At 46.8% G+C, this 21,449-nt stretch overlaps 1 protein-coding gene across 2 annotated transcripts in view; it reads right to left on the bottom strand.

Annotated features, from left to right (window-relative positions):
• LOC108926325 (kinesin-like protein KIFC3) overlaps positions 1–21,449 on the bottom strand; it is a 30,780-nt gene that overhangs the window by 7,436 nt on the left and 1,895 nt on the right. For both annotated transcript variants that reach the window (XM_018738954.2, XM_018738955.2), the window contains exons 2-12: positions 8,410–8,530; positions 7,035–7,177; positions 5,372–5,537; positions 5,045–5,205; positions 3,520–3,585; positions 3,122–3,262; positions 2,689–2,916; positions 1,759–1,932; positions 456–603; positions 231–361; positions 32–143 (exon numbers count right to left, since the gene is read on the bottom strand). In XM_018738954.2, coding sequence (XP_018594470.1) covers positions 32–143; positions 231–361; positions 456–603; positions 1,759–1,932; positions 2,689–2,916; positions 3,122–3,262; positions 3,520–3,585; positions 5,045–5,205; positions 5,372–5,537; positions 7,035–7,177; positions 8,410–8,530 — 1,591 coding nt within the window. The remainder of the gene's footprint in view (positions 1–31; positions 144–230; positions 362–455; positions 604–1,758; positions 1,933–2,688; positions 2,917–3,121; positions 3,263–3,519; positions 3,586–5,044; positions 5,206–5,371; positions 5,538–7,034; positions 7,178–8,409; positions 8,531–21,449) is intronic.

Genomic DNA, 21,449 nt, shown 5'->3' on the forward strand with positions numbered 1-21,449 from the left:
GTACGCCGAACCCAGGGCACCTGTGTTTTACCTTTGAGGCGCACAAGCTCATTGTGACACTTCTTCCTGAGGTTCATCTCCCTCTTATACTTGCGCAGCAGCTCCTGGTTGGCACTGCTCACTTCTCCGATCACCTGGCAGATCTGCAAGGCAGGAAATGGGGTTAATGTGATGAACGTGGGACAAGCACTCGTGGCTGTTTAGAAAGAGGGTCTCCAGACATCTCTCACCTCCTGCTTGGCCTCAGCAATAGCTTTCTTCAGCATCAAGGGGAAGTCCTGCACTTGCCTCTTGAGACAGTTGTAATCAAAAGTGAGCGTGCGCAGGGCTGGCTGCAAGGTCAGCAGGTTCATCCGTACACCTGCGCAAGGCAAGTATGTCAGCGTCAGGTATGTTCACTGACACACACACACACGGGGCGTATGCCCATATGCAAAGTGCAAGTGACGACTGACCGGCCAAGTTCTCGTGCACGGCCTTCATCTCACTCTCAGCTCGGACGAAGGCCTCCTCGATGATGCGGTTCTTCTCCTCCTCCAGATTCTGCATCTCGGCCTCAAGCTGGCCCTGGGCTCGCTCCATCTCGCCCTCGTACGCCAGGATCTGGGGGATGCAGAAAAATCCTGCGATGAGTCCCTCCGCACCTAGGACGGCATACAGCCGACTTCCACAGTTCTCACTGGGCGTCGCTGCTACTCTAACCTCAGTGCCCTACAGCTGAGTGTCTTCAGCGCTGAACATCTGACAGCCTCAGACATTGTTTGTACTGCATTTGTTCTCAAGCGTACAGATGAGCCAGTGCACAGCTGAGTCTAGGCAGGGACATCACAGAGAAGCGGCTCTACATCCAGCTAAACAAACCCTCATTCACGAGCTGAGATGCAGAGGCAACATCAGGAACACAGGTTAGCTAGACCTGCTGCTACAGGTGGAGGGGGGTGATTCAGGTGTCATACCACTGAGCACAGAGGACAGCATGGTTCATACAAAGCTCTAACAAAGGAAAAACACAGTAAGTGATGCTTTGGGGTGGTACAGTGGCGGACTGGACTCAACGAGAGACAAAATGCGTGAGAATTCCCTTTAGAGAAAGAGGGAAAAAAAAAAAAGTTTGTGTGACAGGTGGTATATTAGCCGACGGCAAGGCTGTATGGTGCCAAGACAGCGACTTCAACACAGATACATTTTCAAAGATGAGAATTCTTCTAACGAAGGTGTCACATTGTTCACGTTATTTGTGCTCTCATTGCAGTCCTCGCTCCGCATTCAGGTACCTCCGACCCCACGGCATCAAAATAAGAGGCCAACCTTGGACAACCTACGAATGGGCTCGCCACTGCCCTTCCCAATGGCCTGAGATAGCAGGCCGCAGAGCCGGCTCCGATCCGCCCTCAGCTGGAATGCAAGTGGAAAGAGCGGTTAAAGAGAGACTCTCGGCCCACGTGCTGCCACAGAGGAACGGGGATGCCGAGGGCAACTCGTTCCACAGACATGCCCCGCAGACGCTTTGCTATGGAAGAGTTAAGCGAGTTATTAACCTCCTCAGGTTTTGATCAGCATCACACCGGGGAATGCCAGCAATTGTGGGGCCATAAAGATGCCTTTGACCACAAAAAGCACAAGTGTGGAGCATATCACTGTACAAGGGAATCTTGGTATTCTTCTAGAAAGAAAGGGGCGGGGGGGGAGAAACCAAACAGGTGAGCATGTAGTTTGGTGCCAAGCCAGAGACAGAGGTGGGCAGCAGTGGATACGTACCTGTGTGCGTAGTTGGCTGCTGACCCTTTGCGATTCGTGCAGCTGCAGCTCCAGGTCACGGAGGAGTCGTCTCTGGGCCACCAGCTGCTCCTGCAGCGCCTGATTCTGGGCCTGTGCCTCCTGCAGGGCCTTCCTCGATTGGGCTGACTCCACTTCAACAGTCTTGCTGATGTACTGAGGGAGAAGGGGATACGTAAATGGTGTCTGCAGCGTGCCGCCCGTTACATTTCACTTGCTTTCCTGAGCGATTCATGCTTTTTTAAAATAGTGCATTGAAAATAACTAACGACCATGTGAAGCACAAAAAGCATACATAATCTTGACAAAAAGCGAAGGAGAAGTATGGCTTGAGAAGACATTTACACTTATTCCCCATTAGCTGGTCCTAATTTGCTCATAGAAATTGACTTTGTATATCAAGAAACTGGATAATGAAAATACTAATTCTATTTCTTATTGGACAAAAATCCAATTTGTTTCAAGTTTACCTCAAAATCACCATAAAAGAAAAAGCAGTGACACATTGAAACTGAATGACGAATTTTATACACTCAGCCCTTCATGTCCACATATTTTTCTTTGAAATCTTGGCTAAACAAAAAAGTACTTTTTTGCATTCCCCCCCCTCAGAAAACTAAAAATTCTCAAGTGTCCATGAATCACATACAGTATATGTAAGCTTCATTATTAAAGAGTCTACAATTGGAATAGCAATAAGAACTATAATTTCTCTTTTGTTTAATTTCAGGTGAGAAATGAGTCAAAGATGTTTTGAGACCAGTCTCAATGCTAACGGGATTCAGCTGTTCTGAGAAACAGAGGGAGCTCATTCCACCACACCAGTGCCAAAAGCAAGAACTTTGTGACAAACAGGCAGAGCTTCAAGACCGCAAGAGACTTTAGATGCTATGAAGATCCCAAAGCTCTCACCTTGATCTGGGGGGGCTGTGCTGCATGCTGGGATAGGGCTAGCTGGCACTCTCTTAAGCGACGGCTGAGCTGTTGCTCCACCTCTTCCTTCTCATGCAGAGACTCCTTTAACCACCGCTCCCGCTCCGCCACCTGAGCTGCCGCCCTCTCCAGCTCAGCCAGCTGGCGGTCCTTCTCCTGTATCTCCTCCTCCAGGTGCACCAGTTGGTCTCGCAGAGCCTCTGCATCCTTTACCCAGGGTGCGAGAGATTCTGGCGTCAGCAGCGCAGTCAATGGGGAGGGTCTCGTGCATTATTATACACGTGTGGCAAATCCTCGTAATATTGATTTGGGCATAAGTACTATCACACAAACAAATATACAATGCAACACTCATGCCTGGAGGTACCGGTATATAAACATCCTCTCAAATACATGAGCGCAGAGCTCTGACCTTGCTGTGCAGACAGTCACTGCATGCGTGCGTCGGTGCTGGGACGTCGAGCAGCGAGGCCTGGCAGGCACTCAGCTCTTGCTTAAGCCGCTCGTTCTCAGACACCAGGATCTCCAGGTGCTTCTCCAGGTCTGTTGCTCCCTAGAAAGGGGGAAAACTAAGGGGTCAGTGAACTGCCATCAATTTAAATTTTCCATAAATCCCACAGTAAGTTTCCACCACCCAGGCAAAACATTTGACATTTTGAAACTGGCGTTTGAGTGATTTCCAACTAAAAAGTAGAGTACAGCACAGAAAACAAGGGGTGGGGGAGAAAAAAAAAAAAAAAGAAAAAACCGACAAGACATTTAGAACCAGAGGCGAATTCCTGATGAACAGGATTTTCGGGATTCACCCACCAGCTCCGAGCGAAGCCTGATCACTTCCTGGGACTGGTCCTGCAGCTTCGTCTTCAAGTCCTCCACCTGGCAGTAGGAGAGAGAAGACGACGATCCCGATCACGTCTTTTGCTGTTATACTGCATGCATCAGACACCCTTACGGCAGGCCACCACCACCATGTTAAACAGACTCGAGCTTTCTGGCTTCTCTTGGCCTCTCTGGAAGAAAAAACGACTTGTCTCCAGGGAACGGTGTCTTTGGAAACATAGCAGTAAATGTCCCCATTTGTGCATTCTATTCAGAATGAGCCACAACAGTAATCAGGAACTGTTAAAATCCGGTAAAATGCGTTATTTTTCCTAATAAAATTCTCACTTAAAAATTCCTGCCTAGGATGCCAATATGATCAAAAATATTCTGGAACAAAAATCAGTCTGCTAAATGATCCATTGCAAAAATTTATAAGGACCTGAATTATCTTTACTTCTGGTTTCAATAATTCAGCAGCAGTGTTTTATTGGTGTGGAATACACCTGGCGTTCCCTCTAAATATGCTATATTGATGATCCAAATGATCAATTTTATTCTGCTAGAAACAAACTACCATTTCATCTGTATTGCAATTCATACAAATTCTGGACACCTTTTTGGAGAGTGGACTTGAACAATGATACATTTGTTTCTGCTTTAACACAGCTTAGAATCAGGCAATAAAAACAAAAAGGCTTATAGGAAAAAAGGGTTAGGAGGAGGGAAACTCGCAACCAAAGCATTACCAATTAACTATAATTTTGATAACCATTACTAAATCAATAAATTTGCACAGTTTAAAAAACGAGCTGAATTCACGAAAATATTATTGTAAATACAGGATCTCAACATGAATGTACTGTTGACTAAGTTGTGTGAGCGACACCACGTTCTCATTTAGTTCGAAATGCTTTATAAAAAAAGTTTTTCCTTCACATGTTCAAGCTTTTCTTTTACGCTTTCCACCTCAAACTTTATAACCAGCATGCTTCTTGGGCACATCGTCATCACTCCGTTTTGGGAATTTATATAAAAAAGGACTTAGTGACCTTTGTGATTTAGGATCTTTATAACATCTAACGTTTCTTGAATAAATTTAGGAGAACCTCATAACTCATCCACCACAAAGCATGCGGGAGAACAGTCATGTACGTGGACATGCACATTCCTCCATGAGCCGCTGTGTCTTACAGCTGGGGACAAAATAAGGTGATGGGAGCGTTGCAGGATATCGACATCGTTCCCCTATTGACTAATGGCATAGCGGTCAGTTCGTGTTATAGGAACTCGCATAGAAGCGGAAATGACTTCTTGATCACACTTTTGAAACAGTGCGATGTTTTGCCTCTGCTTTATATTCACAGATGTATTCATAATCTCTCCATGTTGCCGTTTGTGATGCAGTTTTGAATAGTTTTTAAAAAACCAAGCAGTGTGAAAAACCTGCTCCGCCGTGGGGCATGTTGAAATGTGCCTCTGCTGGACAAATGAATTATAAATTGCACGAACGCACCTGTTTGCGCAGGCAGCACTCCAGCCGGTGCTGCGTGCTCTCCTGCCTGCGCAGTCGGTCCTCCTGCAGCCGCCCCTTCGACTCCTGCTCAGGGGTTACGCACTTGGCAATCTTCTGCGCTTCCTGGCCCCCTCGGCTGCCCAAGCTGGAGTGCCCGACATCTGCAAACACACGCACGCGTATACACACAATTATGCAAGCTCCCCAGAAGATGACAATCCAACAGGTTCTCCCCCCACTGCACATTCTCACTGCAGATAACGTTGGAATGTGACACTTGTGCCAAGTGTCATAACAGCATTTTTTACAGCCCTCCCTACTGCTCACCGGCCGTGTCTTGCCTCCCTGAGATGTCCTGCAGATTGTGGATCGCAGGCACCTGGTCCTGCAGGTGTTGCTCGTGGCTCTGGCACAACCGCTGCAGCTGAAGCCTCCTGCTTGCCTCCTGGTTGTGCAGACGAGCCTGGATCTCAGACGCCTTGTCTTGAAGGGCCTGATCCGAAAAAGGAGGCAAACGTTATGGCCGGAAGCGGGACCGGTAGGTTTACCATACAGCATATTCATTTCACGTGTGAGTTGCTCAGAAGTGCTTTTGACAAGACAATGAGATGGCAAATTAACTTCAGACACGTAGTAAAATTAATCCAAGCATTACAGAAACTGTAATACATAAGTATGTATGAAATGGTCACAGACCAGCATTCCATCAAGCAAATTATTCCTAAAATATCCATGTGTCACAGCTACAAAAAAAAAAATCCAACAATTAGTATAAATAACTAGCTCGCTTATGACCCGTCTGCACTGGAGTTGAGAATTTATTTTAACATTAGGGATGCAATATTTTTTTTGGCATCGGCGATACTGTGAACTTGACTCTTGTCCAGCCACCCAAAATAATTTGGGAACCACCGTACTAAGACTAATAAAGTCAATCACCACATCTACAGTAGTTCTACTCAACTGGACTAAGTCACAAATGATAGAAAAGAGGGAAGATTACATAGGCAGCAGTCCAGGAGTAAGACCAAGTGACTTTCTGTGGGAAGTGCAGTGACACAAAGAGGAGCAAGAAAACGAGAACAATGAGCAAGACGAGAAGACAGAACAACAGCTGTAGCGTGAAGGAGCTGGAATGCAGCGGGTGAGCAATAGGTTTTACATCCTGTCTGAACACGCCAACATAAACAGGCTCTCACTTAAGTCTTATTACTTGTTAAAATGTGGTTTCATACACATCATTATGGAAGAGGAGGGAAAAAAAAAAAACCACACAATCTTAAATTAAAAAGCACTTCCTTTCAAGGCTGAGATAATAGGTAATTTTTAGCTGGGTTAAGTACAGGTTTGTGTGTGTATATATATATATATATATATATACATACACACACACACACACACACACAGTTTAATGAGTAATTTCCTCCACAAAGTATTTAGTATTTGCCCCATCACTGCTCACCGTGGGAAAGCATACATGAAAGAGCACATTCACAGATTGACCTTTCACTACAGTACATAAATGACACCAACAGAATACATATACAAGTCTGGAGTAGTTCTGAACACACTACAGCACTTTATATTTTTGGCTTTGTTTACAGTATACAATTTTGAATTTATTATACAGCTATATTTATATATCTAGTATGAATAATGAATGAACTAATCAGAGAAATTCACTTTAGTTGCAGCAAAATATGATCTACAACATACATACACAGATATACAAATATATACCTAACCCAACATATAAATAGAATACTTTAAAAAAAAACTGTGTATGCATTATACCTACAGTATGAAGCTGGCAGTGCTGCTATCCCTAGAAAATACAAGCAGTACGTGTACACAAGCACACACAACGTTTACCAATGGAGACGCACTGCCTGACCCTGAATGACCATAAGAAGAATATGAGACTTGCATTTGATAAGGCGATCACATGAGCAGTTAAGAAGTGTGTGTGTTTTCTCATGTGACCACTTGCCTGTATAAGCAATTGCTGGTCCCTGGTGCCACTGGACTCTGGAAGGTCAGCAGTCATGTACTGGTGGGGGAAGGCTGCGCTCTGCAGTGGAAGACAGGAACTGTCCTCCTCACCGTCACTCATCAGGAAATCCAGCGAGCTCGCTGCGGAGACCAGCACATCACATTTCACACTCGCTCTCTCCAAGTCATACGTTACAGAACAAACAACTTTATTAATTACCAGAGGGAAATTCACTTTGGCTGCAATGTACACACACACACACACACACACACACACAGTATGTAGAAAAAATTGAATAGGCAAACATATTTAAATGCACAAGGGAGGTGCACACTATCCCTACAAGTCATACATTACAAAAATACATTTATATAAGGGTGATGAAGACTCGGCAAATTACCCAGCAAAAAGGGCTGAATGACTAAAGACGATACCTTCCCCCCCCCCCCCGTCATTGCAGACGTCTTTCCCTACTCTAGTGAGTCACAGCCAGCATGTTTCAGCCTATCATTTAGCGTACGTCAAGCTCTTCATCACCGAGAATGCCTCTCGGACAATGGTGCTTTAGCGCGCTTCCGAATATTACGTGTTGTCCTTGTGTTACATACAGTATGCGGCTGTATTCATAACATGTTGCTGAGACCCAGTGGCGCTCCTGCTGTTAATATATATAAATGCTTCTCAGCATCGTCTATTCACTGACACGCGCCATGGAAACGCACACAAGATCAAATTGACAGACCACATAGACTGCCCTGAAATGTGTTAATAGGTAACTTATTAGTTTGGCAGGTGAGACGGACTGTTGTTTCACACTCCTTTTATCATCCATCCACAATCAGTGCAGGGGTCCTTGGGGGTTAACTGGAGACGGCATTATCGATGTGTGATAAGGCTTCCTGCGTCTCCTACCCACCGCTCGGAACTGACTCACAAGGTGATATTTCCACAAATCACGCACTCTGTTTATATGTGTATACACACAAAACACTTCTTGGAAAGTTCATGGCTCATTATTCACCCTGCTGCCCCTGGACCAACACTTCAAACTATGCACCTTGCCAATGGAGCAACTTTCTTAACCTCTACTGAAGACACATGAACAGTCCACTGGCCACATTCAAAACAGTATTTTAATCAGGGAGACAAATTAAGAAGTAATTATCAAAGAGTGGAGAGAAAGACTGGCCTTACTGTACGGTACCTCCGGGTACACCATGCTGATTCCAGTGCCGGTGCCGATCAAAGCATCGCGCCCGTGCGCCACCTCGTCCTCTCCCCCCTTACCTTCACCTCAAGGAGCTTCTTTTTCTCGCAGCGCTCGGAAAAACGTTGCCGCACAGGTTTTTCCTCTCGCGCACGTGACACTCACCGTCCAACGAGACGTCCCTCCTCCAGAATTCCGTCAAGCAGGGGGAGTGGCCAAGGTCCCAGCTTTTTCGCGTGCTGAGCATAACCGCTCGCTTAAAGAGCGCGCTGGGCCGTCGCGCTGGCTATACAGACAGAGAAAAACGTTACCAAAGCACCAGCGCAACATTTACGCTCTATTCCATGCGATGTGTATGCATGACCTGATAGACTAAAATAAAGCCGATAAGGCAGGAAAATGTATGCACCGGATATTAAAGTGGATTAACATTTCCCATTCAGGAGGGGTGGGGAAAAAACCCTCATTGACCGTAATAACTGAAATACATAACAGGGTTAGCGTTTGGCGAATATGAAAGATACTTCAGATGAATATTTTCCACAAGGAGGGGTCATTGCAGGTACAGCATGTTGAAGGGTCAGGCAAGCATGGAAGTGACATGACTTGACTGAGCCCTGAGATTCCTTACGGTGTGAACAGCCTGCTGTGAATCAGGACGCTTTGAAAGTGAGAGCGTGTGGGTGGCCATGATCCACGTACAGTCCCCGTATGCATCCCACTGTACAAAAGGGTGCATTATTACAGGCATTCACATTCAAAAATTAAATGCTTTGGGGAAACGACACTTGTTTTGAGACAGCACAATCTCTCCAGCTTTTACAGATCTGAAAGAGTGGAAAGTATTCCAACAGCTGAACAAGTAAATTATCTGGCTGTAAAAATATACACATAGCATTTCACATAAAATACCAACTATGTTTTTCTCTTTCTTACTTTACAAACGTTCCTGAAAATCAAGATACAACCTGCTCAGCAATAATGTATTGTACCACTGCTGCAACAGTAACTCCTCAGGTAAGTCAGGACTTGGTGATGCCCATCGGTATCACCACCCACATACAAACAGACCAGACAGACGGCGATGAAGGAATAGCTGAGCCATTAAAACAAGGGAGAGGTTAACAGATTGACTATGCTGTTGGACAAGGGAAATGTGATGGCGTCACCATCACGGTAAAACGGTTTAGTCTACACATAGACTACACGAGATGCTCAACTTGGAAATCGTCATTTCATCTGCGAATTTCACTCCTGGGTGTAAAAACTGTGGTCTTTGGGGCGTCCGCCCCTAACAAAGGGACGGCGGACCTCGGTGTGGGCTTAGAAATCACTGACCTCACGGTCCAAAAACAAAATTGATACGAGAATTAAGGGGAAATTGAGAGGTGCAGATGAGAAAGCTCCAGATCATCTCACGTTTTAGACCTGCAGCCGCACAACTAAAATTACTTTAAAACTGTAACGAGTTAACGCACCATCCACAGATATCACGTGTGCGGACGGATGCCGACCCCAATCCAGAGTGCAATAAAAAGCCTAACTCCTCTTACTGTACACTTCACACATTTAGAAGTGATATTTCTGAAGTATCATGACCCAAGCGGCAGTCGGGACCGCCTCTTCCGTAATCCGTCAATAGAAAATACCCCCCGACACCCGCCGTACCTCAAACCGCTGGCCGGAGCGATCCTTAGTGCCGGGCCACTCGGATTGGCAGGCGCTCCTGTCCCGCTCGCTGTCCAGCCACCTCCTGTGGAGGAGGGAGCCCATCCACCCAAACATCCTGACCTCCCTCTGCAGGCCCCGACTCCCAGCCCGCGGTCCCCCTGAGCGGCGGACGTGCGCCTCCAAACGCAGCAGAGCCGGGCAACCCTCTTCACCTGCACGAAGGTCAGCTGCGCGATAACGGCGCCTTGCCCCACCCAGACACTTTGACCCAGCCGAAGAGCTCCTTTTCCCATAATCCTTTAAGCTTGCTAGCAGATGGCTTTCTTTTCTGTAAGGCTCCTCTATAGCGGGCTGAAGGTGCGCCGTCACTCCTCTTAGTGACTCAACTATACTTCCATATACATTTATTTTTCATGTGGTTTCATTGCACCAATATGAATACAAAAATACTAATAGTCTAGTGGCTTTCGTTTTGGAGACCATGAGATAGCATTCAGAATTCAAGCACTTTTACAAATCGCTCCACTTTGGTTTCACTGCATTAGTTGCGTCCTTTTTAACCGATCCCTTTGAAAATGTTTCGGCTATTATTTATTCTGTATTTTACATTATATATGGATTTATTGTACTATATAGGTAATGTTTTGGATTCTTAAATTATTTCTGTATATTGCATCACACTCTGGGGATGAATTTGAAATTTTTTGTATTTGAGAATCGTAAAGGTGAACAGAGTAGCTTTATAGAGTAAAAACGCACAGCAGTGAAAAACTGAGCATCGTGCCTTCTTGTCAGCCGCACTTCCGTAAACGCACACGACTGTGGCACTCCTAGGGAATTATCCGCGGAGCTCCTGGGGACACGGCCGTGCCTTATCCTGACATTTGGGGACTAGACGGTCACTGTTTACCAAGCTGACAGCCTGACTCTCTCCACATCAACACACACACACACACACACACACACACACACACACACACACACACACACACACTGCTCTCTCCCAGTCCACCCATTGTCCATGAGGTTACCACACAAGGTCTCACACACGCTGGAGGAAGGTCATTTTCAACATGACTAACGTAGAGGAACACAAGTATTCTTTGAGCATTTGCTGCTTCCTTTTGACATGCCCCTGTTAATTTCAAACGATACACACACTATGTGACAGGGGCGTCAGTCAGTCCATGGTGGGCTCATGCGTACACTGCTTGTTCTTCCAACCATGTGAACTGTCATAATTGGTCCAGCTACTCTTACTACTATATTAGACCACATCGTTTATTTTATGCCGCTTATATACTTCTCCAAATACTGCTGCATTGTTCACACACAGCGAGGGATTGTTCGCCAATATTTTAATAAACAGCTAAGGCAAAATCGCAGCATATGCGTTATCCTCTCGGACACCGTTTCTCTTAAGAATAAGGCCATCAAATTTCAAAGACTGTTCTTATTAGAAATAAAATATTGAAATGCTTTTTCCAAGAGGATCTGGAAGGGATGAGTTGCTTACTGTAAACCCAAAGCTTCAGAGGAGTGAAAAATTAGAGCACATCCTCCCCCTCGCAGCTCCCCCCTTCCCCCGGGCCTCGGAGTGTGTGCATCTCATTAGCCCATTTCCGTTATCTGCCGTCATGCAGCTCCCCACGATTTTAGCCATTTTGTTATGGACCTCGATCCCGCAAGATTAACGTCGAATCGGAGGAGCGGCCACTTCACACCTACGCCGCCGTCCTCCCCTCTCGCACACATACACCCCTCTAGAATTAATGTGGAACACACTCTTGCATGTTACGCGTTATTGTACGAAGGGCCTGTGTGGCGTGCACGCGCACATGTTCTATTGTGCTGGGTGCTCTGGATTTGCATCATCCGCACAGCGGTGAGCGACTTTGCCGGGCTGACGGGGAGCTTGTGCAACAGTCAGAGCTTGGAGACGATGTAAAAACCGAGCATCTAGAGTGCACAGGCCAAGTGATGCACACTGCCAAGGTGAAGGTCTGTGTGTGTATTAGATGCAGAACAACTGTGCATGGCAGTCTGAAGCTGGATATATGCAATAATGTGATGTCTTACCAATCTGTTTGAAGGTTATACCAACACTCAAAAAAAAAAAAAAAAAAAAAAAAAAAAAAAAAAAAAAAAAGAAGATGACTGCAAAATGTGTGGTAGGGCTTGTAGGTCACACAAGGGCTTTGTTCTACTCAAACCTAACACAAAAAGACAAATGAGTAGAGATTTCTGGGGACACATGGAACCATGAGTAAATGACAAGAGAAATAAAACAGACCGCTTGTCCTGTTGGAGATTACACCTCAAATCACTTCCGTACAGTGCAAAACATGGGGTGGAAGAAAAACTGCTCATCAATAAGGCCATTACATGTTATTCCCCTTGTTTAATAGTAATTTAAACAGCTAATATTATGATTAAACAATTTTAAAATTAGTATAGCAGCACCTTAACAGTAATTAATCTCATAAACGTGTTGCGGAAATGTCGGTCCAAACCACAGCACAGCGATCACATCTCAAAACTTACTATAGTTCTATGAACAATAAGTGGCTTTTGAGACAAGGTCCCACCCAACCCCCCCGCCACTTAGCTGACGGGGACGTCACACATGCTCAAGCGGTGAATAATTCATGTACAAACAGGGCTCTGGCAACACCCTCCAAGCACAATCCATGTTCCAAAGAGAAGGCACCTGAACAGGCTTCTCAGGCTACGTGTGCAGCCCCTTCTGTCTCTGAGGTGTGGATCACATATCTCATCGCAGTTGAGCTTCTCTGAAATCGTTAATCGGTCAACGAGAACATTTCTTACTACGGTATTCACTGACACAGAGCACACGCTGTAGGTAGATGCCACATCCAGTACTACTTCCACACAGGGCAGTGAAATCTCAAGGGACAATATGCCGTGTGGAGAAAGTGTCATCTTTTCTCGTTCCTGGATGGAAAAATCACATTAAATCGGAAGTCATCACAAGCAGAAACACCAGTTCTCTCTTTCGTATGACCCATCGCTTGCAGAATGTATCCAAGTATGATAACTGCAGTAAGTACAGGAAAGTGTCCAATGTGCATGCGAAACGGAGCGAAAAGAGCCGTGAGCAGAACCGTCACTCACGAAACATGAGACCCGTGAACACTGATGGAATCGGAGGCCCATCTGTCCCAGAGTCACGAGGACACAGCGATCGCTTGCCTGTGGAGTTTCGCCGCTTGGAGATGGATTCAGCAAGAGAGGACCGAAGGATGCCGACGCGCTGGCAGCGAGATGCTTCGGCACACGGGGGAACGGAAGTGGGGCGGCTCGTGTGCTCCTGCGAAGCACGGTCCCGAACTCCCCTCGTGTGCGGAATGGGGCGGCCGTGCAGACACTCACCTCCCGGCCCTCGCCGGCGGGCGGCCGACATCCTTTCACAGTCCCGCGGCCCTGTCCCGCTTACACCGAGCGCCCCGTCCCCGTGCTCCTTCCCGCCGAGCGGCGTTTGCGCACACGCCGCTTTCTTCCCGTTACTTAGTAACAGCGCTACCCGAGCCAGTGCGGAAGCCCTCGGCAGGAACACCACCCACCGAGCTGCCACCCCCTCCTTCCACACCCCAATCATCCCTCCCCTCATAACGCCGAATGAATATTTCATCCGCAAAAGAAAACCAAGCTGCTGCGCGAAGAGGCAGAATGAGGATCAGTTGCCGCGCGCCGCTCTTGCACCTTTCACATCTATGCCGCTGTCCTGTTCAGATCAGCTGGCGAGACATGGCTGCCCCACATCTCGCCTTACTTCTGACACTAACCCTGTTCACCTGCATCAATTCATGCCATCCAATTAAAACAATCGGAGTCTTTGTTACATATACAAAATACAGCATCTGTGACTCACAGTACAATTTTAGTAGTTATGTTAATTGTGAATGTCTCAAGATCCTTAATTTCTAAATGCTCAAATTAAAAATTTACTAATTCACATGAGGGAACCATCAGTCTGGACATTTTTACATTAGCATGTCAATTTTGACCCCTTGGTAGAACTTTGACTTGTATAGAATATATCTCTCACACACACACACACACACACACACACACACACACACACACACACACACACGAGCTCCATGAGCCAAGCCCCAGATGGTAGTTTGACTTAGTATCTCAGTGCTTCTCTTTCCATCATCGTGAAACACAAGGGCAAAAACAGGAGACTCAACTTCCACCATTGTTTATTATATAACATTTGATCCCTGCAGAGAATGTTGGATTGAAATAAGACTATTTGGACAGTGTAGTTTTAGCTCCATCACACTGGGGGGGGGGGGGGGAGGGTAGGGAAAGTCAGATGTAGCACAGACTCATGGAATTGAATGGGCCATCTCACATGGACACTGGCATCAGAACCCTGCACTTGTTATTCACATATTACAGAAAATTGTTTGTCAAGCCAAAGGTTGAAGAGTATGTTGATGTTACTTCATTTAGCAGATGCTTTTCTCCAAAGTGACTTCCAATGAACTCTAGTGTTGAGCCCACACACCTTATTCACCAAGGTGACTTACACTGCTAGATACATTACTTACACTGGGTCACTCATCCATACATCAATGGAACACAATCTCTGCCACTCACACACTACGGGTGAACCTGAATAGCATGTCTTTGGACTGTGGGAGGAAACCAGAGTACCCAGAGGAACCATACAGACGGGGAGAACATGCAAACTCCACGCAGACTGAGCGGGAATCAAACCCATGTCCTCTCACACCACCCAGGCGCTGTGAGACAGCAGCGCTACTTGTGCCACCCAACCGAGTACAATCAGTTAATTCCTCACAATTCCCCATAAAACATATCAAACGGAACAATTAAGTGGGGGGAAGCATTAATCTTTAACATCTGCCAAACATACTGCTGCAGATCATTCATAATAATTATGAGTGAATGCATACTTAGAAACAGGCCCTTGGGAGGGGAAAGGGGGGTAATTATGACGCAGTTTACAGACAAACTTGAGTTCTAAAATCGTTTCTACTGTGGAACAGCACGGTTGAGACGGCGCGTGAAACCGCACAACAAACGCAGTTATTCATTTCAGTTGTGCCAAGCCTTTTGCTTCATTTACACTGGAGCCGTTTCAACAGGAACTTCGAGACCTTCACGCGGTGTGATGGGTCACTCTCACCTGCGCTCGTACGTTGCCCTCCAGCCCATTCTCTGGCACATATCCGTAACGCCACTCATCCTGGCTGCCTAGATCAGGTGTGCAGCTGCAGTCCCGAGGGCCCACCTTCGGCCCCTGCAACGGGGGCCCATTCCCCTGCTTCCGCCCTGAATCCAGCGCTTTTTTCAGGTCCCTGAAGATGCTGTGTATGGACAGCACGACAAGGGTGCAGAGGACATACATGCTCGCGGGGCACCGGCGAGGACGACTCCAGTGCCTCACTGCCCCAAATGCTCCTGGCAGAAAGACGGAGAGATTCAATGTCCACTAGAGCCTAATGGTCCCACAAAGCTCTCAGACGTAACCCGAAGGCAGATTTTGTGTGGGGGGGAGGGAAAACAAAATTCACTGCATGTCAGATTCCCAGTTCTCTCTTCTTATAGGAGACCTGCGCTACCCAGTTCATCCACTGCTCTCTTCCAGTGAAGGGGTCAGGGAGCATCCCAAAGCATCACCAAGCAGGCATCTTCAAGGATGGACAGCGGGCGCTACTTCTTCACCTCCGAGCGATAGGTACAGGACGCAGTGTCGAATAACTTCTTTGGAAAGCTGTGTCCCAGCTATAGGGCGACAGCACTCTGCTCGACCTCTTCTGGTGCTCCGCAGAGATGACCGAATACGGAGAGCGCTTATCAGCACGTTCTGTCTGGATCGCCTCTCACGGTTACGCCCGCTGATATACTCGACCTGAGCCGTGGACCCACCCAGTCGCACCCGCTCACCTCACAGCCAGCGTGCCACGCTGATCTTCGGCCAAGGCTGCGACAAACACAATCACAAAGAAATTACTGCCCTGATAAGGAAAAGGCCGGAGGTGTTACGCAACACTAAATATGCGTGCGTGAAGGAATCCCACACGTTCGCTGGGTTAAATCCAGGCCGCTGTGAGAGCGATCTTCCAAACACAAATACTAACAAAAACAGCGAAAATGATGCCGAGACCCAGGATTTTGCATCTCTTCTACATTCTTCTTGTGGAAAGTATGCAGTCGGTTCCGGGTCCACAGGTGGGCGTTGGCTACCAAAGCCGTGCATCTGTCCACGTCCGCAGACCGAATAGACACCAGCTGCCTACGGACACGTTCTGCGCCTCTCCAGGTCCCGATGCTCTCCGGCACCAAACTGCAGCGATCCATCTCATCCACATACTGTGTCACAAACTGTTCTGACCCATCCCGAGCACCTGCCCAACCAGAAAACTAGGATAAAGCTCGGAGAGGGGACAAGCGGGACACTGGTGATGTAATTCAACAACACGTACATGGGAACAGAGAAGGGCAGAACGAAAACACACACACACACACACACACACACACACACACACACACACACACACACACAATCGTGGCTTCCCCCATCCAAGCAGCAGGTCTAATGCAGCATCCCAAACTGCGATTGGCTGCCATCTCCGAATGACCTCATTCCTCACCACGTCCGAGTGACAGTGTAGAATACCACTGGAGCTGCTATGGCAAAGAGAGGCAGCACCCCCCCCGGGACCTGAGGGCCTCCATTATCCCACCAAATGCTGAAACGCACCCTCAGTGCCTTTCAGAATGAACCCCCAAGTTCCCCCACGTGAAATCAGTCACGAAGCCTCCCGCACCACACACCAATTTGTCCGTGTCCCGCGTGCTACCCCGTCTTGTGTCAGCAGAACAAAAGGTATCTTTCCGACTGATTAAGCACTTTCACGGCTAAGTGTGGGAATCCCTGCCAACATACAAACGCATTTATGTGCCATTTAAAAAACACACTAAGAACGCATGGTATTTATATGGGAGTTTCGCCACAATCTAGAGCAGGGGTGTGGAACTGGAATGTTGTTGTTCAACACAGGATATGATAAAGTTCCCTCGAACCAAGTAGCGATAACAGTAATAAACAAACCAATAAGGCAATCTTACCTTTTACTTTAGATAAGATTATCTTTTACTGGATTACACATAAGATGCTGGTCAAACATGTCCAAATTACACCTATATATTATATATAGGTATTTTTCTCCCTGTTATGCTGACTTTGCAACAACGGGGAACGGAAATGGCCTTCTCACTACCTATACTTATTCACACACAGGGTCTGAAACTGCTTGTCCCAAGCAGAGTCACGGCAAACTGGAGCCTAACCCGGCAACACAGGGCGCAAGGCTGGAGGGAACACCAGTCCATTGCAGGGCACTGCAAGCAGGACTCAAACCCCAGACCCACCAGAGAGCAGGACCCGGCCAAACTCGCTGCGCCACTGTGCCCCCTCCTATACTTATTCATTGCACATATATTTCAACACACACACACACACACACACACACACACACACACACACACACACACACACACACACACACACACACACAACAGTTCTGAGACAGGCCATGCTGCAGAAGTGCAGTGCTGTTCACCTGCTGGGTCAGAAAAGCAGGACAGTGATCCTTTCCATAGCACCTACATGCCACCGCTTTTCCTTTTCTTGCTTGACGGCAGAAACCAGGAGCAGAAGCCTCCAGGAAACCTTGCCACAGTGCACTGAGGTTATGCTGGAAGTTACCGCTATCGCTGTGCATTGATCAAAGTGCTGTACCTTACCCTAACTGCTCGGAGGGAAAAGAGCTGATCTGCAGCTTTAACCGCACATTGCGGCACACAATAAAACAAGTACATCTAAATATGGACAAGGCCCCCCCAACCATGTCATCTGCTCTAACCCAATTTATTTTAAAAAACCCTCGCGCTTCAGAGCTCCATGAAGCAAGTCTATGCCGACTGCTATAGACCACATAAGCAGTGTTTCCAGGAATTTGCATCCTCTACCTGTGTCTGTAGTGTTGAAAGGGCTCTGTCCATTGTTGCAGCGATCAAGTCCAGCCATCTGGTCAACAGTTGTCTTCTTCCCTGAACTTTCCCCAACAACTGCAGTGTTGGGACACTGCATGCAAAGATGACGCTCTTGCCCTGATGTTTGCATGATGTGTCCAAGTACAATTGCTGCACTGTCATTGCTTCTACTTCCTTTTGTGAGCTCTCCGGCCTGATTCGATCAAATATCGATCTGTTAGTTTTCCCCAGCTGTCCACAGAGTCTTGAAAACTCTCCTCCAGCATCACAGTTGAAAGTCTTTTTTCCTGTCCTGCTTTTCAAGTCCAGCTTTCATAGCCATACACAGATCAGACCATCAATCCCAGTCAGGGTCACAGAGGTCCTGAACCTATCCCAGAATAACTGGGTGCACATTTGAAGTGGGGTGCATCCTGGATGGAAGTCCGTCACAGCAAAGCCACATGCGCACACACTCTCGGAATATACTGAGGTTTGTGCTACCAACCCACGTAAACCGCATGCCTTTGGACTGCAGGAGGAAACCCACAGGACACAGAGAACAGGCAAACGCCATACGGACCGAACCAGAGTCGAACCTATGCCCGAGCAGCTCAGACGCTGTGAGGTGGCAGTGCTACTCGTGTGCCACCACGTACAGCGTTAGAGAAAACAGCGCTAGCTGAACAATTCTGATCTTCATCGTTGTGCTGATGGATCCACATCTGAGGACCACTTCCACATCTTCCACTGCAGCTCTGCCAAGTGTTGGTCCACAGGGCGTCTCTCGACTGCTGCGTCCTTCGCGCTCCATCGTGTAACATATATACGGACAAGAGGTCATTATGCGTTGTCAAACAATGCTAATAACTGCCCACATATATTCACAAAATACTGTTTAGACAAAACAGACAGTACAAAATGCCAACAACCTATTATGCACATACCATATTCACCCAGTGGACACCTCACTTTTTACTACAGAAACATGGGCTGATAAAATGTTAAATATTAACATAACCACCAACAATCTGTGCTTTTTCCATCATCACAGAGATGTTTGTTCTGTATTGCAACACAGCTCCACGGGTTGAGCGATGTGAATAAACGGGTTCGCGATAACGAGGAGGGCGAAGCTCCAATCCGCTCCGGAAATAGCGCAGAGCAACGGCACTTTTCCGCGCTGCTCTCCACCGCCGAAGGAACAGTCACGGCACGTGCAGGCAAAGAGCCATATCGCCGTCCATGGCGACTGCAGGAAGGAGGGCTTTCAAATCTTTCGTAACTTTAAGCACGAACCGATAGCATGCAAGCAGCTGAAAGCGGTTACACTCTCATCCAGCTGCACTATGAATAAGCAGCTTAACGAAACACACCAAATATTACTTCAAAAGCTCTTGGCAGCTGATGTCACAACGTCGCACACATCCCCAAAGATGCAGCAGTCAGTGCAAAAGTATTTGGACACCCAGAATACAAACAAACAGCATGGAAGGAAGGGTGAGGGTCAGGAGGGCTCCCACTTTCCAAAAACACACAAATGCACACACACACAGTCTGAAAGCGCTTGTCACAGCAAATTGGAACCTAACCCAGCAACACAGGGCACATGTACCATATATTTACAGAAAATGGGGCTGGGGGGGGGAGAGGGTGAGGACTGGCTGTCAGGCTTCATTACCACCTTCAGTCATTTAGACACTCTTTCCCCCCCCCCCCCCAAAGTGAAATACATCTGGAAGAAAAATACGGTGTGCATTACTCATTGTACGTGACAAAGTTCAGAGCCTGAGTGGCCGCAGTGAGAAAAAGGGGAAAGAAGGAGCAGCAACACAAACCTCCTGGATGTGGAAACCCAGGGAGAGGACCGTTACCCGTGTGCGTGTCCCGTCCACACCCAACCTTCACTATCATTCCTGGACAAGAAATCCACATGGATACAAGGGAACTGCCACCATCCAAAGACACCCACACAAGTCACTTAAAACCTAGGAACGAACAGGGAGGAGCCGTAACGAGAAGCACGGAGCGCGATGCGCTACAAACAGGCGTGTGGAGTAAGCGAGGGGTGTGGCGTACATTGTACCCATAGCTCGCTCCCCGCAGACGGCCTCAGCGAGACACCAGTTTCCATCAGCAAGCGAGGAGAATCACAGCATGCGCTCCTTCTCCATCTATGAACCACACGGACAGAGGTGACTATAATATACATTATATTTTGCACATGCTTTCCTCCATCTGTTTGTGTGCTGCTTCCCACAGTACATATGAAATGAAATTGCTGCTTTGCTTGTACTATAGCTTATATGTGGGTCCAGTTAGTAGGGACATTTGTTTGGAATGTGCAGTGGTCACTGTCACCAACAAAGAGCTACACTGTAACATTCAAAGTGGTGGAAGTGCTCTGCCCTCTGCTGGAGGAGATGGGAACTGCACCTAGTGCAACCATCTGGTTGGAATTATGTCTTACATAACAGCTGGATGAGGGGAAAAGGAGCCAAAATTTTCAAGTGCGACATTTTGGACGAAGGAACTGGAAAATGGTGATTCATAATCCACTTCCTTGTCCCAGCATTCCATCAATTCATCTGGTGTCTCAGTCATTCTGTTAGGAATATGGAGACGTAATCATGAATATTGATTTAACGCAATACGTGCCTTTTTTAAAAAAAAAAAAAAAGGGGGGGGGCAAATATGAAGACCATGACAATGTTTCTGTACAATTTAATATTAAAAACTGCTTAAATGATTCTGTTGCAGTGTGTCTTCAAAAAAGTTAACTCACAGAAATTGCACAAGCATGTGGGTAGGCATTGTGAAATGCACCACGCAGCCAAATTAATTCTGCCATTTGTAATAATCAAAACTCAATAGATCTATTCATAGCTAAAGGAATGTGATGTTGCATCCAAGGCAGACATTCGGAAGGAAAAAACGCTCAGTTCTATCACTATACAGACAGTGGTTGCAAGATCAGAGCAAGTAATATTTGAGCACAAACCCATCCAAGCAGATGGAAATAAACCTCCCATTTACAGTTTATCAAAGCATTTCATTACATAACTGATTCTGCAATCAAACACATACAAATACTTAATCAGTTATTACTCTGCTAAGTGCAATCCACTGTGCACCTCGTTTTTAATCCAGCTCAGCTTTAAATGAATTAGCTTTTCTACTGCTTCACAAGCCTTACATCACAATACCTTTTTTTTTTTTCCAAATTTACTGTGACTTCAGCCTTTCATTTATTTTCAAAATCTTGGGAGACTTTTCAAACATATGTAAGCTGACCGTGGAAATTCAGCCTGTGCAGGCGAAGAACAGCCACTAGGGGGCGGAAGACGAACAGGCACTTTTAAATGACATTTCCTCAGCGTGTCTTACGTTTTCAAAAATTGCAAATGCAACCTGTGTTTCCACACGCAGCCATTAGTTGGCAGTAAAAGAACTAAGCAGAGTAGAAATATGGGCCTGGATTCATTCACTGTGTTTAG

This window comes from Scleropages formosus, chromosome 7 (genome assembly GCF_900964775.1).
Source record: "Scleropages formosus chromosome 7, fSclFor1.1, whole genome shotgun sequence".
NCBI lineage: Eukaryota > Metazoa > Chordata > Actinopteri > Osteoglossiformes > Osteoglossidae > Scleropages > Scleropages formosus.